Here is a 19,134-nt window from a genome sequence, read left to right as displayed (position 1 = left end):
CTTATATATGTCAAAAATAATCCATACTTCAAGTGTGGAATGTGGGTTTAAGACCAGTTATTGACAGTTAACCATTAATGGTAATGACACTAATTGCTTATGCAATAGCACCCCCTAGTGTATGGGTAGTTGACATTACAGAGACAGGAAAGGCATTATGGGTGATATGCTCAATGCACTCTGGGTATTATAGTGATGACATAGTCATTACCATATGTACACGCCCAACCTACATTCATTGGGGAATTCCAATTTAGGGAGGTGTGTCTAACTAATTAAAAAGTCTGGTAAACCAGATGTTAGGACACAAAGACACAAAGGAAGGGAGACAAGGGGGAAAAAAGACAAATAACTCTCTCCCACACACAGGAAAGAGGTCCAACAAGGTGGAACAGCCATGTGAGATCCAAGCAAGCCGGACTGATCACACGGTACCAGACCAATGGCTATCCACAAAGATTTCAGTTCAGCTTTCCTAGGACCAGAAACAAGGTTCTTACATAGACTTGGTAAGAGACACAAAAATTGTATTCTATTTAATTAAGACTAATTTGGATAATGTAGATGGAATTATACCATTTAGACTGGCGAATAAATTAATTTAATAAAATAATTAATTATCTCCATATTGAGATTATAGTTTTAGGATATTACGAAACTTCATTCTACCTGCAAAAGAATCAAGACTCATAATCTAACAAAGCATTAAAGGGGTACTCCGGTGGAAACATTTTTTGTTTTAAATCAACTGGTGCCAGAAAGTTAAACAGATTTGTAGATGACTTCTATTAAATAATCTTAATCCTTCCAGTATTTATTAGCTGCTGAATACTACAGAGGAAATGGTTTTCTTTTTGGAACACAGTGCTCTTTGCTGAATCATGAGCACAGTGCTCACTACGGACATCTCTGTCCATTTTAGGAACTGTCCAGAGCAACATATGTTTGCTATATGGATTTTCTCCTACTCTGGACAGTTCTTAAAATGGACAGATGTCAGCAGAGAGCACTGTGCTCGTGATGTCAGCAGAGAGCTCTGTGTTCCAAAAAGAAAATAATTTCCTTGGTAGTATTCAGCAGCTAATAAGTACTGGAAGGATTAAGATTTTTTAATAGAAGTAATTTACAAATCTGTTTAACTTTCTGGCACCAATTGATTAAAAAAAAAAAAAGTTTTCCACCGGAGTACCCCTTTAAATAATTGCTTAGTCATTGCTAGAATTCCTACTCTCCAAACTAAATGTTATAAGTATATTTCCCACATAGGAAACTTGCTTCAAGTTCCTCCTCCTAGCGAGATCATACAACTCTGCTATTTGTCTTAATGTCTTACCAAAGTCATGTTTAGAAAATAGTCCAGAATGGGGTGGAAGTATATCGTAGTTCTTCCCTTTTTATATCCTTAGATGCATTTGCCCATTCTTGGAGTCATGTGATATGTAGTTGGTTAGAAGGGGGCGGGGAGTGTATTCAACATTCCATATTTATATGTCTATGATTAGATATTGCCCATCTTGATATCATGAGGTTCCTCTGGACAGAGTGATATGTAACCTTTTTATTGTATGATATCCTAACCTAGTAGTACCTTTTGTTTTATTGTAACAAGTTACTTACTACTCACATGTATTGTTCTACTATATATAGTCAATTAACCCCTTAAAGGGGTACTCCAGCGCTTAGACATCTTAGGGATTAGATGCCTGATCGCAGGGGTCCCGCCGCTGGGGACCCCTGTGATCTTGCACGCAGCACCCCAGTTAAAATCAGTCGCCGGAGCATGTTTGCTCCGGGTCTGATTACTGGCGACCACGGGGTCGGCGGCATGTGATGTCACGCCTCCGCCCCGTGTGACATCACGCTCCGCCCCTCAATGCAAGTCTATGGGAGGGGGCATGATCATAACTCTTTCAATCTTGCACCTAAAAATCCATATGATGGCTTATTTTTTGCGACACCAATTCTACTTTGTAATGACATCAGTCATTTTACCCAAAAATCTACGGTGAAAAGGAAAAAAAATCATTGTGAGACAAAATTGAAAAAAAAAAAAAACCGCCATTTTGTAAATTTTGGGGGCTTCCGTTTCTACACAGTACATTTTTTGGTAAAAATGACACCTTCTCTTTATTCTGTAGGTCCATACGATTAAAATGATACCCTACTTTATATAGGTTTGATTTTTTCATACTTCTGGAAAAAATCATAACTTCATGCAGGAAAATGTATACGTTTAAGATTTTTGTATACGTTTAAGATCTTCTGACCCCTATAACTCCTTTTATTTTACTGCGTATGGGGCGGTATGAGGGCTCATTTTTTGCACCGTGATCTGAAATTTTTAGCGGTACCATTGTACTGATTTGTATTGATCAGACTTTTTGATCGCTTTTTATTCATTTTTTCATGATATAAAAAGTGACCAAAAATATGCTATTTTGGACTTTGGAATTTTTTGGCGTGTACGCCATTGCCCGTGCGGTTTAATTAATGATATATTTTTATAATTCGGACATTTCCGCACGCGGCGATACCACATATGTTTATTTTTATTTACAGTTTTTTTTTTTAAATGGGAAAAGGGGGGTGATTCAAACTTTTATTAGGGAAGGGGTTAAATGATCTTCACCTTTTTTTGCACTTTTTTTTGCAGTGTTATAGCTTCCATAGGGGGTAATAACACTGCACACACTGATCTTTTACATCGTTCAATGGTTTCTCATAGGAAACCATTGATCGCTGATTCTGCAGCTTGACTGCTCATGCCTGGATCTCAGGCACTGAGCAATCATTCGGCGATCGGACAGCAAGGAGGCAGGTAGGGACCCTCCAGCTGTTCTGTAAGCTGTTTGGGATGCCGCGATCCCCAACAGCTCCCTGAGCTAACCTGCAACGTTTTAGTTTCACTTTAGACGCGGGTTAATAGTGCACGGCACCGTGATCAATGCCGCGTGCCATTAGCCAAGGGTCGTGGCCGTTGACCCGCATTATATCATTTGCATATATCATTGTGTTTGTTACACATTTATGTTTATAACTTTATAACCAATAAATCTGCATACTTTTATAATAACTGTGTATTATTGTATATTGCTACATCCTTAAGCGTTAATGTCGTCCCGCCCTAAAAAGAACTTGTTTATATCTGAGGAAATATAGTCAAACTCAGATGTGAATTGTATTGTTTGGCTTTGTCTACAATTCACCAGGTCATAATTTTGATATTTGTAATAATTTTAAAATTTTTACATTTTTCATAATATTTTTATGACAATAATTCATAATCGAGTTATTACTGCACGACACAGATGAGTCTGAAGGAGGAGGATGGAGGAAGACAGAAGGGTCTGGAGGAGGAGGATGGGGGAGAACAGAGGGGTCTGGAGGATGTGGACGGAGGAGGACTGTGGGGTCTGGAGGAGGATGGGGGAGAACAGAGGGGTCTGGAGGATGGAGAAGGACATGAGGGTCTGGAGGAAGAGGACAGAGGGATCTTGAGAAGGAGGATTAAGGAGGACAGAGGAGTCTGAAGGAGGAGGATGGAGGAGGACAGAGAGGTCTGGAGAAGGAGGACTGGGAACAGAGGGGTCTGAAGGAGGAGGATGGAGGAGGACAGAGGGGTCTGGATGATGGAGGAGGACAAAGGGGTCTGGAGGAGGAGGACAGAGGGATCTTGAGGAGGAGGAGGACGAAGTGGTGTCTGGAGAAGGAGGATGGAGGAGGACACATGGGGGACAGAGGGGTCTGGAAGATGGGGGAGAACAGAGAGGTCTGGAAGAGGAGGATGGAGGAGTCTGGAGATGGAGGAAGAGGGGTCTGACAGAGAAGGCGAAAAAGGGGTCTGGAGGAGGACAAGGGGGTCTAGAGGAGGAGGATGGAGAAGGACAAAGGGGTCTGGAGGAGGAGGATGGAGGAGAACAGAGGAGTATGGAGGAGGAGGAGGATGGAGGAGGACAGAGGGGTCTGGTGGAGTAGGATGGAGGAGGTTGGCGGAGGACAGAGGGGTCTAGTGGAGTAGGATGGAGAAGAGCAGATGGGTCTGGAGGAGGAGGACAGAGGGGTCTTTAGGAGGATGGAGGAGAACAGAGGGGTCTGGAGAAGGACGGAAGAGGACAGAGGGGTCTGGAGAGGGAGGACCAAGAAGGACAAAGGGGTCTGGTGGAGGAGGATGGAGGAGGACAGAGGAGAATAGAGGGGTCTAGTGGAGGAGGATGGAGAAGGACAGAGGGGTCTGGAGGAGGAGAATGAAAGAGGACAGTGCAGGGGTGTGATTCAGCCGAATTGAGAAGAAACAATCTGTGGCAGTGTTGGTATTAAGGATACAGTGTGTGGCAGTATTAATATTACAGGTGTCAGGGCTATATTCAGGGGGCACAGTATTTGGCAGTTATAACAATTATTTTCAACATACAGAAGATGAGGATCTGCTGACAAAGTGAGAAACCAATGATGTCAGGGCATCAGACTCTGCAGAGAAGATGTAGCTGGAAGAAGTACTGGCGTCTGGACCAGATGAAGATGAAAAGGAAAGACAACAGAGAAGATGACTCTCAGGTCACTGATATTGTGTATTCTGTGTGACTATCCCATCAACTCTGCAGTCACTTGTAACTTGTGCGGGGATGATGGATGAAACTGTACCCTAATTAGTGGTTCTACAGCCGTTGCAAAACTACAACTCCCATAATGCTTGAGGCTTTCCAGACATGATGGAAGTTGAAGCTTTGCAACAGCTGTAGAGCCACTTAAAATGAGGAGCTCTTTCAGGGTCCCAGTAGTCTGACTCTTACCAAAAAAATTAGCAAGTCTCAATCCAATTCCATTCCAATTCCCTTCTCATCCACTACAGCTGGTGAAGCAGCCTAGCTTTAAGGCCAACAAAAAACCTGGCCTGGATTTTGGGGAATGACCGGTAAGAGCCGTCCCGGATAAGAGCCGTCCGGATCGGCCTTCCAGCCATACTACGGGCACAGTATCAGGCCGCACCACAGCACAGATGCCTGTGTTTTAGTCAGTCTACAATGCCCGGGCCTATTTTTGGTCCCAGCTAGCCCTGGTACACAATTATTTTATATGAAAAAATACTTTTATGAAAGTTATTTTCATCACTAAAAATGTATTGTACCCTCTGGTGGCCAGGTAAATATAACTTAAAGGAGTACTCCGGTGCTTAGACATCTTATCCCCTATCCAAAGGATAGGGGATAAGATGCCTGATCGCGGGAGTCCCGCCGCTGGGGACCCCCGTGATCTTGCACGCGGCACCCCGTTTGTAATCAGTCCCTGGAGCGTGTTCGCTCCGGGACTGATTACCGGCGACTACAGGGCAGGCTTCGTGTGACGTCACGCCCCCGCCCCCGTGTGATGTCATGCTCCGCCCCTCAATGCAAGCCAACGGGAGGGGGCATGATAGCTGTCACGCCCCCTCCCGTTGGCTTGCATTGAGGGGCGGGGCGTGACACCACACGGGGGCGGGGGCGTGACGTCACACGGCACCCGCCCTGTAGTCGCCGGTAATCAGTCCCGGAGCGAACACACTCCGGGGACTGATTACAAACGGGGTGCCGCGTGCAAGATCACGGGGGTCCCCGGCGGCGGGACTCCCGCGATCAGGCATCTTATCCCCTATCCTTTGGATAGGGGATAAGATGTCTAAGCACCAGAGTACTCCTTTAAGTTATATTTACCTGGCCACCAGAGGGCGTGACAGCTATCACGCCCCCTGCCGTTGGCTTGCATTGGAATCGCAGGGGATAGGAGGAGGTGCCACCTCGCTCCTATACTTCAGCATGGTCCTGGCTGTCTGTGACAACCGGGATCATGCAAAATTACCGCCGCAGATCACAGGGGCGATTTCCCTCGTGATTTGCGACGATCACCGACATGGGGGCCTACATGGCCCCCTTCGGCGTTTGCCCTGGATGCCTGCTGAAGCATTTCAGCAGGCATCCGCTTCCGATCTCTGCCCGGCGCTCGGCAGGAACCGGAAACAGGACGTCCTGGGTCCTTAAAGCCCAGGGTGCCAGGACGTCACAGGATGTCCTGGGTCCTTAAGAAGTTAAAGCTAAGCTGCCTCACAAGCTGTAGTGGATGTGAGCGGATGAGAAGGGGATTGGAATGGAATTGGATTGAGACTTGCTAGTTGTAGCACACAGTGCCAGGAAGGGCTGTGTGTGGAGTCTCCCTCTGAATGCTCTAAGATTGGAAGCTGCTGTACAGCCTTGCTGAGGCCTGGAAAAGACGTGCTGTCGCTGCGTGGCATGAACACAGGTGTGAACAAACGCCAAAGGAAATACAGGTGGACTTTGCTGTGTTTTTTCTTTGTTTCGCGTTAAAGACTGTTTGCTGTGTGCTCAAGTGTGAATAAAACACTGGACTTTGGTTTAAAATGCTGTCTCCTTACCTCTATATTGCAAACCGCACCTCACTGCAAGAGCGAGTAATCACATTTGGTGGAGGATGCGGGCAACGCAGTGAGGTCAGCGTTGGAGTTGCAGAACGTTGTTGCCAAGAGCCACTGGACTGGTTGCTAGGGGCAATGCAGTGAGGTCAGCGTTGGAGTTGCAGTATGCTGTTGCCAAGGGCCGCTGGAGTGGTTGCTAGGGGCCACGCAGTGAGGTGCAGCACGCTGTTTAAGGACTTAGCCTGGGATAACTTTTTGAAGCAGTTGGTAGGGGCAACGGTTCTGACGTCAAGTCTCGCCAAGATGAAGGCTGTGATAAAGAATTTCATGGAAATCAACCACTTGCAACTGCAGGAGGCCATCCTGCAACATCAGGAGTTCAACCAGCTATTGCGGCAGCGGGTCGTGGCGTTTCAGGCTGGAGCGACGACACGGACCAACCCTGACGCCAGGATGGTGCCGATGGCGATGCCACAGATGACTGCCGCTGATGACGTCGAGCCATACCTGAGGTGAGGTGGCCACGTCCCAGCCTGAGGTGGCCTCGTCCCAGCCTGAGGTGTTGAACTTATGGGAGGGAGTCCCATGTACTGTAGATGACTTTTCTGACTCTGGGGCCAACGTGGTGGGAGAGGAAGAGTGCCAGGTGTCGGTGGCACCTGTTGTTGAACAGACTGTAGATGCTGCGGAGGAGCCTGTGCTTTTTCCCTCTCCTAGGGCAGAAGCGGACACATGTATCGACAATCCCGGCCCTCTGCGTGATAATGATATGTTCTATAGAGATGATGATTATGATATGTTCTATAGCCTCTTAAGGACTCAGGGCGTACCTGTACACCCTGAGCCCGGTCCCGGTGTGAAAAACGGGGTCACGCCGTGACCCCGCATCACAACGGGTCGGCCCTGGCTGCTAACGATAGCTGGGACCCTGGGCTAACAGCGTGCGGCACCGATCGTTGTGCCGCATGCTGTTAACCCTTCAGACGCGGCGATCAAAGTTGATCGCCGTGTCTGAAAACGAAAGTAAACGCTTCTCGGCAGATCAGTCGGGCTGATCGGGACATCGCAATAAAATCGCGATGTTCAGATCAGCTGGGACGCAGGCGGAGGTTTCCTTACCTCTCTCCGTGGCGTTCAATCAGGGTTTGATTGCTCCAAGCCTGAGCTACAGGCTTGAGCAATCGAGCCCCTATCTCGCTGATCCATGCAAAGCTATGGCTTTGCACGGAATCAGCATAAGAGATCAGTGTGTGCAGTGTTATAGGTCCCTATGGGAGCTATAGCTCTGCAAAAAAAAGTGAAAAAAAAAAAAGTTAACAAAGGTCATTCAACCCCTTCCCTAATAAAAGTTTGAATCACCGCCCTTTTCCCATAAAAAAAACTGTGTAAATTAAAATAAAAATTAACATATGTGGTATCGCCGCGTGCGTAAATGTCCGAACTATAAAATGATATCATTAATTAAACCGCAAGGTCAATGGCGTACGCGCAAAAAAATTCCGAAATAGCGTATTTTTGGTCACTTTATATCATTAAAAAAATGAATAAAAAGCGATCAAAAAAATCCGATCAACACAAAAATGGTACCGATAAAAACTTCAGAACACAGCACAAAAAATGAGCGCTCATACCGGCCCGTATGCGGAAAAATAAAAAAGTTTACAGGGGTCAGAAGATGACAATTTTAAACGTATAAATTTTCCTGCATGTAGTTATGATTTTTTTTTAGAAGCACAACAAAATCAAACCTATATAAGTAGGGTACCATTTTAACCGTATGGACCTACAGAATAAAGATAAGGTGTAATTTTGACCAAAAAAATGCACTGCATAGAAACGAAATGAAATTTTTTCTTCAATTTTGTCGCACAATGATTTTTTTTTCGTTTCGCCGTGGATTTTTTGGTAAAATGACTAATGTCACTGCAAAGTAGAATTGGTGGCACAAAAAATAAACTGTACAAAAAAGAGTTGCAACAGCACTCTAGATAAAAAATGGAGGCTCTTTAGCGCACTTTTTGATCAAAATGTGTGTCCCCATCCACCACGCGGAGGTGGCCTCATATCAGATGGGACCCTAACATAACTCACCTCTGCTGTGCATATAGCCTCTGACTGTGTGACATGTTGGATCAGCCATTGACTAAACCACCTCCAGTCTGAGAGGGGTGGGGTGCATGGCTAAAGAGGGTGCCACACCCCCCAACTTACAAAGTAGAAACAAAAGGAAAAATAGCCAGCACAACAACCTAATACACATGTGCCCGCTGCTGTGGCAAATATAAAATGTACAAAAAAGAAAGTTGCAACAGCACTCTAGATCAAAAAATGGAGGCTCTTAGCACACTTTTTGATCAAAATGTCACACAGTCAGAGGCTATATGCACAGCAGAGGTGAGTTATGTTAGGGTCCCATCCGATATGAGGCCACCTCCACGTGGTGGATGGGGGGATACATTTTGATCAAAAAGTGCGCTAAGAGCCTCCATTTTTTGATCTAGAGTGCTGTTGCAACATTCTTTTTTGTACATTTTGTATTTGCCACAGCAGCGGGCACCTGTGTATTAGGTTGTTGTACTGGCTATTTTTCCTTTTGGCACAAAAAATAAGCCATCATATGGATTTTTAGGTGCAAAATTGAAAGCGTTATGATTTTTAGAAGGTGATGAGGAAAAAATGAAAATGAAAAAACGGAAAAACGCTGAGTCCTTAAGGGGATAGAGATGATAATGAAATGTTCTATAGAGATGATAATGATGATAATCATATGTTTTATAGAGACAAGTATGATGATGATATGTTCTATAGAGATGATGATGATATGTTCTAAAGAGATGGTAAGAATTGGGATCTCTTGCTGCCCTATACTGTAATGGTGTGTGTCACTCAGTTGCAGGAATGTATGGAAACGGTGTTGCATTTGGTTGATGAACATATCGAGGCAGCTCAGCGAGCTCAGAGCAGAGTTTCGGTAGATAGTAAGTTCCTGGCTAGGGGCAGGGTCCCTACAAAGAATCGAAAAGTGAGTGGGCCAGTCTGATAGTCTTAATGCCCAAACCAGATGGTTCCTTACGGTTCTGTAACGGTTTCCGGAAACTGAATGAAGTTTCCAAGTTTGAGGTTTATCCCATGCCCCAAGTTGATGAGCTTATCGAGAAGTTAGGCATATGTGTTCACCCCCTCAGGTTTGAACAAAGGGGGGGGGGGGTTATGTGATAAGGTGAAATGTGTGGTCATGGATGGACTGTATGTGTCACCAAGGTTCCTGGCCTTGGTGAGGCAAGAGCCGGTATCTTCCAGTATCCGTGCTGCGGCGCGGCCTGATACTGTGCCCATAGTATGGCTGGAAGGCCAATCCGGGATGGCTCTTACCGGGAATGACCAAGTGCATGGTGGGGGTCATTCCCCACAATCCAGGCCAGGTTTTTTGTTGGCCTTAAAGGGGTACTCTGGTGAAAAACTGTTTTTTTTTTTTTTTTTTTTTTTTTTAAATCAACTGGTGCCAGAAAGTTAAACAGATTTGTAAATTACTTTTATAAAAAAAATCTTAATCCTTCCTGTACTTATTAGCTGCTGAATACTACAGTGGAAATTCTTTTCTGTTATAAACACAGAGCTGTCTGCTGACATCTCTGTCCATTTTAGGAACTGTCAAGAGTAGAAGGAAATCCCCATAGCAAACATATGCTGTTCTGGACAGTTCCTAAAATATACATAGATGTCAGCAGAGAGCACTGTGCTCATGATGTCAGCAGACAGCTCTGTGTTTCAAAAAGAAAAGAATTTCCGCTGTAGTATTCAGCAGCTAATAAGTACAGGAAGGATTAAGATTTTTTTAATACAAGTAATTTACAAATCTGTTTAACTTTCTGTCACCAGTTTGAAAAAAAAAAAAAAAGTTTTTCACCGGAGTACCCCTTTAAAGCTAGGCTGCCTCACTAGCTGCGGTGGATGAGAAGGGGATTGGAATGGAATTGGATTAAGACTTTGTTGTTGTAGCACACAGTGCCAGGAAGAACCGTGCCAGGAAGAACTGTGTGTGGAGTCTCCTTCTGAACGCTCTAAGAGTGGAAGCTGCTGGAAAGCCTGGATGAGGCCTGGAAAAGACGTCCTGTCGCTGCATGGTGTGAATGCAGGTGTGAACAAATGCCTTAGGAAATACAGGTGGACTTTGTTGTGTTTTTCCTTTGTTTCGCGTTAAAGACTGTTAGCTGTATGCTCAAGTGTGAATAAAACACTGGACTTTGGTTTAAAACGCTATCTCCTTACATCTATACTGCAAACCGCACCTCACTGCAAGAGCGAGTCATCACAATACATAAATGTAAATTTAGGTCTAGGTTAGTACATTTAAGGGCACTTAAAGGGGTAGTCCAGTGGTGAAAAACTTATCCCCTATCCTAAGGATAGGGGATAAGTTTGAGATCGCGGGGGTCCGACCGCTGGGGCCCCCTGCGATCTCTCTGTACGGGGCCCCGGCTCTCCGCCGAGATAGCGGGTGTCGACCCCCGCACGAGGCGGCGGCCGACACACCCCCTCAATACATCTCTATGGCAGAGCCGGAGATTGCCGAAGGCAGCGCTTCGGCTCTGCGATAGAGTTGTATTGAGGGGGCGTGTCGGCCGCCGCCTCGTGCGGAGGTCGACACGCCCCCTTCCCGCGGGCTGTCGGGGCTCCGTACAGGAGATCGCAGGGGGCCCCAGCGGTCGGACCCCCCGCGATCTGCAACTTATCCCCTATCCTTAGGATAGGGGATAAGTTGCTCACCACTGAATCACCACTGGACTACTCCTTTAAAATAATACAGTAGAGGATATTAAGCATTCTAGCTACGTGAATTTCATAGCAGCTGTGATCTAGAAATCCGCAGAACAATATTGTGATACAATCTAATCCACTCATAAAACACACTCATTAAAGGGGTACTCCAGTGGTTAAGATTTTTGGCTATATTGCATCTTCTTTTAATGTTCATGTTTTTGCAATTGACATGTATTATATATTTGTGTAGCATGTGTCTTTTTTTTCTTACCTGTTTGTGGGCCAGGAAGTTCTATAGTTCTGTGTTGGATCTCTTACTGTCGTCCACAGCGTCGGCTGTGTTAGGATTAGGCTGTGGACAACACGTCAGTGCTTTTTTTTTTTTTTTTCTCTGTTCTTTCAGAGCCTGGTGGACACAGGTCTGCATGAGAGAAAGAAGTCACGCCCCCTCATCTCCCCCTCTGTCACAATCACACCCTATCGGTCCAGCCGAGACGCTAGAGAGAGTGTGATGGTGCAAGGGTTAAAGCCGCCAGACCTCTGGGTATACACTACTAGTCCCAGCAAGTCACCAAATTAACCCTTAGATACGTGTTTCCACCAGAGCTGCCATCAGAAAGGTGAGCTCATATAGTTAGAGATCAAAGACCAGAGCTGATTAATTAAACATTTAATCTGATAAAAGGTATCACAGTGCTGACTATATAAAAATACAGAAACAAATGACATACAGCTACAAAAATGTATAAAAGAGTTTAGGAAGGCAAGTTCAGAAAACAAAAGATGAAGTTCTTACAGCATGATGGTATCAGTCCAAGAGAGTGAGTTTCAGCTGTTCTTAGGATGGTCTTGTCAGCTTGTGCCACAGCATTGAACTCACAGAGTCTAGCATTGTTAAATATTATATATCTGCCTTTTTTGGAGGGAGACTCCGTTCCTCCCTCCCCTCTGATCCCACCAGGGGGGCATCTCTGTTCCTGGCCCTCTTATCTGGTTGATTATATGATGAGACCAGAGTGCAGGACTTCAAAGGAGATACAAACAACCAGCCAAACCCCCCAATTGACGCCGCACGCTGAGTCCACACAATGGACACCAGGGATCGGGAGTGTATCATCTCTCGGGAGTTTCCATATTAGGGAAGCGGAATTGCCATCTACTTCATTGGTCTTTTTATCTGTCACCTGTTGCTTGATTCCCAATAGGAGTCTATAGTGTGTTGTGATACGTCTGACTTCTGTGCTATATCAGCTATTAACCTTATTTGGTACCCGTGGACTATTTGAACCAGGGCTCCAGTAGTACCGGTAATTCAGGATTGTGTATCCTAACAGTAAATCACTCAGTCATCTTGAGTACATACAACTCTATGTGAAGTTTCTATTTGGGCAAGGAACGTATTGTCACATCTATTGAAAGTAAAATCAAGGATTCTCATTCCTATATTTGGGGCCTATGTGGATGAATTCATCTAATTTATCTGCAGTGTCTATTTTTGACTCAGCATCATCGTGCAGCTATTACGTGTTATTTATGTATTATATGTATCTCACTATCTTTGGTATTTAGATATTTTTGTAATTATATATGTGGTGTCTTGTTTATTGATCAGTATATACAAAGGTATGTTGACTGCTCCTCCGAGCCCTGATGAACCCCAAATTACAAGTTAGGGTGAAACGCGTAGGTTATAAGGAGTAAGAGTTTAGACATATTGTGTCATTTTTATTGTCTACTTTTCTATGTTTTATATTCTTGGTTTTGTACATAATTTATATCCCTTGTCCCTGTCCACACGTATTCTAGTCAGGGCAAGGGGTTAGACTAGGCAGGGTCGGTTAGGTCAGGTTATTCACCTGTATCCTATACCCCACCCTGGATTTATGTCTTTCATTTTGTAATATATATATGATGCAACTTTTCGGAGCACTTTATTGTGAGGCAATGTCTTTTTATTGTGACCTTTAATAAAAGTAAACATTTTAGCTCATTGTGTATATATTTGTGGCCTCATTGGTAGATTTAAGTGGATTGATTTACTATAATTTATCTCCAAGGGTGTACGTATCAGTGGTTGAAGGACCCTATATTTCCTTTCCTTGGTTAGTTTTTGCAAACCCCCCAATAAAATGCAATACACAAAAACACAGGATACACCGTCTGAATGACCCCTCACCCATGTCTTCGTTTATACACAGATATAAAACACATCTATGTTTCCATAATCAGGCCTTGGGCCTGACACCCTCCCGGAGGACGAGGACGTAGGTCTGCATGAGAGAAATAAGCCACGCCCCCTCATCTCCCCCTCCTGGAGGACGCAGGTGTGCATGAGAGAAAGAAGCCAGAGCAGGGGGAGAGAGGACATACACAGCTCCTCATCTCCCCTCCCCCTGCTCCTTCTTCTGAGGACAAAGGTCTGCACTGAAAGTAGACAGAGAAGATAAAAGTGTTATCTGAAGGGGAGGATAACAAAGTGCACGGGCTGGGGATGTATAGACTGCAGGGGAATAAATCTCGGACTGGGGATGATTTCTATGTGTGAAGGGGGGGGGGGGACTCCAGAATGATACATGCTGGGAGTTGTAGTCCCTGTTATGTGTGTGTATGCTAGTGTTTACAAACCAGTGTGCCTTCAGCTGTTGTAAAACTACAACTCCCAGCATGCCCTGACAGCCTTTGTGCATGCTGGGAGTTGTAGTTTTGCAACAGCTGGAGTCACACTGATTGGGAAACACTGTTCTAGCCGATTCAGTATATTACAAAGTGCATTGTTTCCCAACCAGGGTGTCTTCAGCTGCATCAATTTGTAACAGAGAAAAATATATACTGTATAAAGCACACACCCAAATCAAATAATAGATAAATAAGTTACATCTTTATTATGCAAACCACATGCAGTTACAAAAGAGGACAAATAACATTTAAAAACAATTAAAAAAGCTCAATAGAGAGGCAAACACAACATCTAGGGGAGGGGCCATGAACACCCTAACCCCTACCCTGCCATGTAGATGATACCACAATATTTTACCAATGCTCCGAAAAGATATATAGGAAAAAATACAATAAGTGTGATACTAAACTGAAAAAATAAATAGCTGCCCAAATACAGAGAGTATAATAATAAATACACAATAATAATATAAGGTAAACCACAGACGAAGGAGCAGATGTGCAAATAAATGCAGGGCAGGGTGACTGGAACCCCACACGTTCCGTCACTCTGGGGTGACTTCTTCAACACCCCTGAAGACTGGACCTTTAGTGAATGTACACGCACACACATGCAGGCAAACAGGGCCATATATACCGTACCCTAGGTACTTGAACTGAATACACCCCTCTAAAGTGATTTCACAAGCGTCAGACTTTTTTCATGCAGATCTGTCACAAATACACAGAGAAAACAGCAAGTGGTACACACAGATTTTGTTGCAGATTCACTGTGGACCCATATACATAGGAGATTTATCAAAACCTGTGTAGAGAAGAGTGGTGCAGTTACCCATAACAACCAATCAGATCGCTTCTTTCATTTTTAAAAAGGAAAAGAGGCAATCTGAAAAATGAAAGAGGCAATCTGATTGGTTGCTATGGGCCACTGCACCATCTTCCCTATATACAGGTTTTAATAAATCTCCCCCCCCCCCCCTAATACGTGGTGAAATCACAAATCCACAATACAATGGGGGAGATTTATCCGGGCAGATGAGTGACAGTGTAGTTGCCCTTATCAACCAATCAGATTGCATCTTTTAGTTTTAACCCCTTTCACGCAGGGTTTTTCCATTTTTGCATTTTTTCCTCATCACCTTCTAAACATCATAACACTTTAAAGGGTACCTCTCATCAAATAAACTTTTGAAATATTATAGATTAATGAATGTTGAATAACTTTCCAATAGCATGTTAATGAAAAATATGCTTCTTTCTATTGTATTTTTCCCGATCAGTCCTGTCAGCAAGCATTTCTGACTCATGCTGGAGTCCTAAACACTCAGAGCTGCCAGCCTGCTTTGTTCACAGCCAAACAGGCTGTGAACAAAGCAGGCTGGCAGCTCTGAGTGTTCTCCTTTGTGAACAAAGCAGACTGGCAGCTCGTGGTGTTTAGGACTCCAGCATGAGTCTGAAATGCTTGCTGCCAGGACTGGTAGGGAGACCCCTAGTGGTCATTTCTTCAAAGTGGAAAATTAAATAGAAAGAAGCATATTTTTTAATAACATGCAATTGTAAAGTTATTCTGCATACATTAATCTATAATATATCAAAAGTTTTTTTGATGAGAGGTACCCTTTAAATTTTGCACCAAAAATTACATATGATGGCTTATTTTTTGCACCACCAATTCTACTTTGCAGTGACATTAGTCATTTTACCAAAAAATCCACGGCGGAACGGAAAAAAAATGAATTGTGCGACAAAATTGAAGAAAAAATTCAATTTTTTTTTACTTTTGGGGGCTTCCGTTTCTACGCAATGCATTTTTCAGTAAAAATGACACCTTATCTTTATTCTGTAGGTCCATCTGGTTAAAATTATACCCTACTTATATAGGTTTGATTTTGTTGTACTTCATAACTACATGGACAAAAATGTATATGTTTAAAATTCTCATCTTCTGACCCCTATAAAGTTTTTATTTTTCCAGGTACAGGGCGGTATGAGGGCTCATTTTTTGTGCAGTGATCTGAAGTTTTTAGCGGTACCATTTTTGTATTGATCTGACTTTTTGATCGCTTTTTATTCATTTTTTCATGACATAAAAAGTGACCAAAAATACGCTATTTTGGACTTTGGAATTTTTTGCGTGTACGCCATTGACCGTGTGGTTTTATTAACTATATATTTTTATAATTTGGACAGTTCCACACGCGGTGATACCACATGTTTATTTTTATTTACACTGTTTTTTTATGGGAAAAGGGGGGTGATTCAAACTTTTATTAGGGAAGGGATTAAATGACCTTTATTAACTGTTTTTTTTTCCACTTTTTTTTTTTTTGCAGTGTTATAGCTCCCATAGGGACTTATAACACTGCACATACTGATCTTTTACACTGATCCCTGCAAAGCCATAGCTTTGCATTGATCAGAGTTATAGGCGGTTGATTGCTCAAGCCTGTAGCTCAGGCTTAGAGCAATCAATCGCTGATCGGACGCGACAGAGACAGGTGAGGGGACCTCCGCTCGCATGCTAGCTGATCGGGACATCGCGATGGTCCTGATCAGCCCGAGTGAGCTGCCGGGAAACTTTCACTTTCATTTTAGACGCGGCGATCAACTTTGATCGCCGGGTCTAAAGGGTTAATAGCGCGCGGCACAACAATCGGTGCCAAACGCTATTAGCCCAGAGTCCTGGAATTATTTACCGGGACCAGCCGCACGTCCTTAAGAGGTTAAGAGGCCTTTTTAAAAAATAAAAGAAGCTATGTGACTCGTTGCTATGGGCAACTTGGCAACTTTTTCTCTGTATAGGTTTTGATGTGCGGCTGCATTTCTGCAGGGAAACATCACCGCTCTTCTAACCTGTGTAGATTTAACCAAAGGAGGAAAATTGATTTTCTTCCCTAGGCCATAGCATGGTGTACAAAGTTTCTTCGCTAAAATTTTTATGCAGAAATTAAGCAGAATTGCTGCTTATTTGGCACTGGAAATGCAAAGTTCCCCTGACTTCATGGGATTTTACTTGCATATTTTGACGGAAGAATGGATACGTCAATTCTTGTGGCAGAATGCGGATCTGTAGCTAAAATTACTAAGTGAAAATTACATTGTGTGAACAGACCAATACACCGCACCATACATCACTAATATACTTCTATGGGGCAAAAAACATACCGCAGCATACGATTTTATTGTGATACAGAAAGTATTGCATGCTGAACTTTTTTATCACCCCAAAAAAATTGTGGGATAGGGGATAAGATGTATGATCGTTGGGGGGTCGCCGCTGGGACCCCCTTCATTTTCCTGCGCAGCATCCCAGTCATCCGAACTCTATGCCAGATGACAGGCGACCACAGCCATTACGTCCCCTCCTATAAACATGAACAGAAGGGGTGTGACGTCACGAACACGGAAGCTCCAAACTCAGTACGCCGCAGTGCCGGCCAGGTGATTGGGGGGGTACCATTGGCCAGATCCCTCGTGATTAGACATCTTATCCACTACCCTTACGATAGGGAATAAGATGTCTAGGGGAGAAGTACTCTTTAACAAAATAACAAAAAAAAGTGTACATTTAAAATGTATGCAAATGGGTACAAACGTATACCACCAAGAAAGCTATACCACAAAAACGTATTCAGCCAAATCAGTGTTGGCTTTGCACATTTGTTTGGGGTATACCACAAGCATGGTATGGATGTGAACCTACCCTTAGTGCAGTGTTCTCCAAACTGTGTGCCTCCAGTTGTTGCAAAACTACAATTCCCAGCATGCAAGGATAGCCTTTGGCTGTCAGGTGTAATTAAGAAAACTGTCCCTGTAGCAGAATGTGACCCTCCGCACAGGGACACACTTTTCTGATTTACAGCCGGCTCCCTTTAACTCCCTAATCCTAATCCTAACCCCTAATTTCTAATCCTAACCCCTATTCCTAATCCGAACCCCTAACCCTTACCCCTAAACCTAAAACCTTACCCTAATCCTTACCCTTACAACCAATCCTAAACCTAATCCTAACACCATTATCCTAATCCTAACCCTTACCCCTAATCCTAACCCCTAACAGCAATCAGCACTTAGAAGGCCAGAGAGCGCTTAGCTCAGGTCACATTCGGCTATAGGTCAGTTTTTTTTCTCCATTTTACTGGGCATGCTGGGAGTTGTAGTTTTGCAACAGCTGGAGGCACACTGCTTGGAAAACACTACCTTAGTGTGAGAGTGAGTGTGCTGGATGACTCCCTGTCTGACTCCTCTCACTTGCTTTGGTTCACTAGTCTTTGCCAGGAATGCCATCAAGATCGGTTAGTTCACTATTTTGAACTGATCGTATCTGGACAACTCATCATAAACAAAGAGGCTGAACATGAAACGTTCTAGTCATGTGTAAGCATAGTTTATATGGAGGTATTGGTCCTTTACAGAACTCCTTTCTGCTGGTACTATAGGGGCAGCACTGGAGGATGGGGGGCGGAGGTGGTCCTGCACCTGTGCACTCACCTCGGGCGCAGTGGCGGGTCCGTATCTGAGGTAGAAGTCCGTCGTGTAGTCAGGTGTCGCATCCAGCCTTATCTTAGAGACATCGCTTAGAGACACCGCACAGCCTGGGCAGCCATAGCGAGTCCCAGCATTGTCCCACAAGTCTCACTCCTGAGTCAGGGCTGTCTCTCTGCTCCTCGGCTGTCTCTCTACTCCTCGTCTGTCCTCGTCTGTCTCTTTCCTCCCTCACACGGTCTCAGTGCTCAGGAGTCCAGTCATGTCTGTGCTGCCCCTTCTCACAGAGTCACATTCTTCCTGGCTAATGTATAATTAATATCTATGGGTCCCGTCCACCTCCCTCACAGCCGCCGTCTCCTCCCCTCTTCTTCCTCAGCACAGAGAGTGCATTCAGTGTCCAGAGAGAACAAGGCTCCTCTTATCTGCTGACAGAACAAATAGCAGTCTCACGAGCCACATTCTGGGGGTCTCCGTGTCATGGGGACTGGGCACTACAGGTGGGTGTCACTAGACTGTCACTACTGTTATGTAGTAGAGCTGGGTTGCAGTAGTGGCACCATCACTCATACATGGCCCACCAATATTAACCACTTAAAGGACAACTGCAGTGGTACACATTTATATGTGCCCGGGCCTCAAAAATAAACAAAATAAACTCATACATACTTTCCTACGAGCCCCCGTTGGTCCGGCACAGGCCTCACGGTCCGGCAGTGCTGACGTCATTCCACTTCCTGGGGACGGGGACGCCGCAGAGCCGTCGGCGTATCACCGGCCGTAGCGTCATGTAAGGAGCTCTGGCCGGC

General features: G+C 44.4%; 1 protein-coding gene across 4 annotated transcripts in view; it reads right to left on the bottom strand.

Annotated features, from left to right (window-relative positions):
• GAL3ST1 (galactose-3-O-sulfotransferase 1) overlaps positions 1 to 18,734 on the bottom strand; it is a 174,101-nt gene extending 155,367 nt beyond the window's left edge. For 2 of the 4 annotated variants that reach the window (XM_056528652.1, XM_056528657.1), the window contains exon 1: positions 18,332 to 18,734. In XM_056528652.1, the coding sequence (XP_056384627.1) occupies positions 18,332 to 18,393 (62 nt within the window). In that variant the 5' untranslated portion in view covers positions 18,394 to 18,734. The remainder of the gene's footprint in view (positions 1 to 18,331) is intronic. The other 2 variants (XM_056528653.1, XM_056528656.1) reach the window with 2 other exon arrangements.
• Positions 18,735 to 19,134: the final 400 nt, after the last annotated feature.

Source organism: Hyla sarda, chromosome 1, assembly GCF_029499605.1.
Source record: "Hyla sarda isolate aHylSar1 chromosome 1, aHylSar1.hap1, whole genome shotgun sequence".
NCBI lineage: Eukaryota > Metazoa > Chordata > Amphibia > Anura > Hylidae > Hyla > Hyla sarda.
This window is presented reverse-complemented; position numbering and strand designations above follow the sequence as displayed.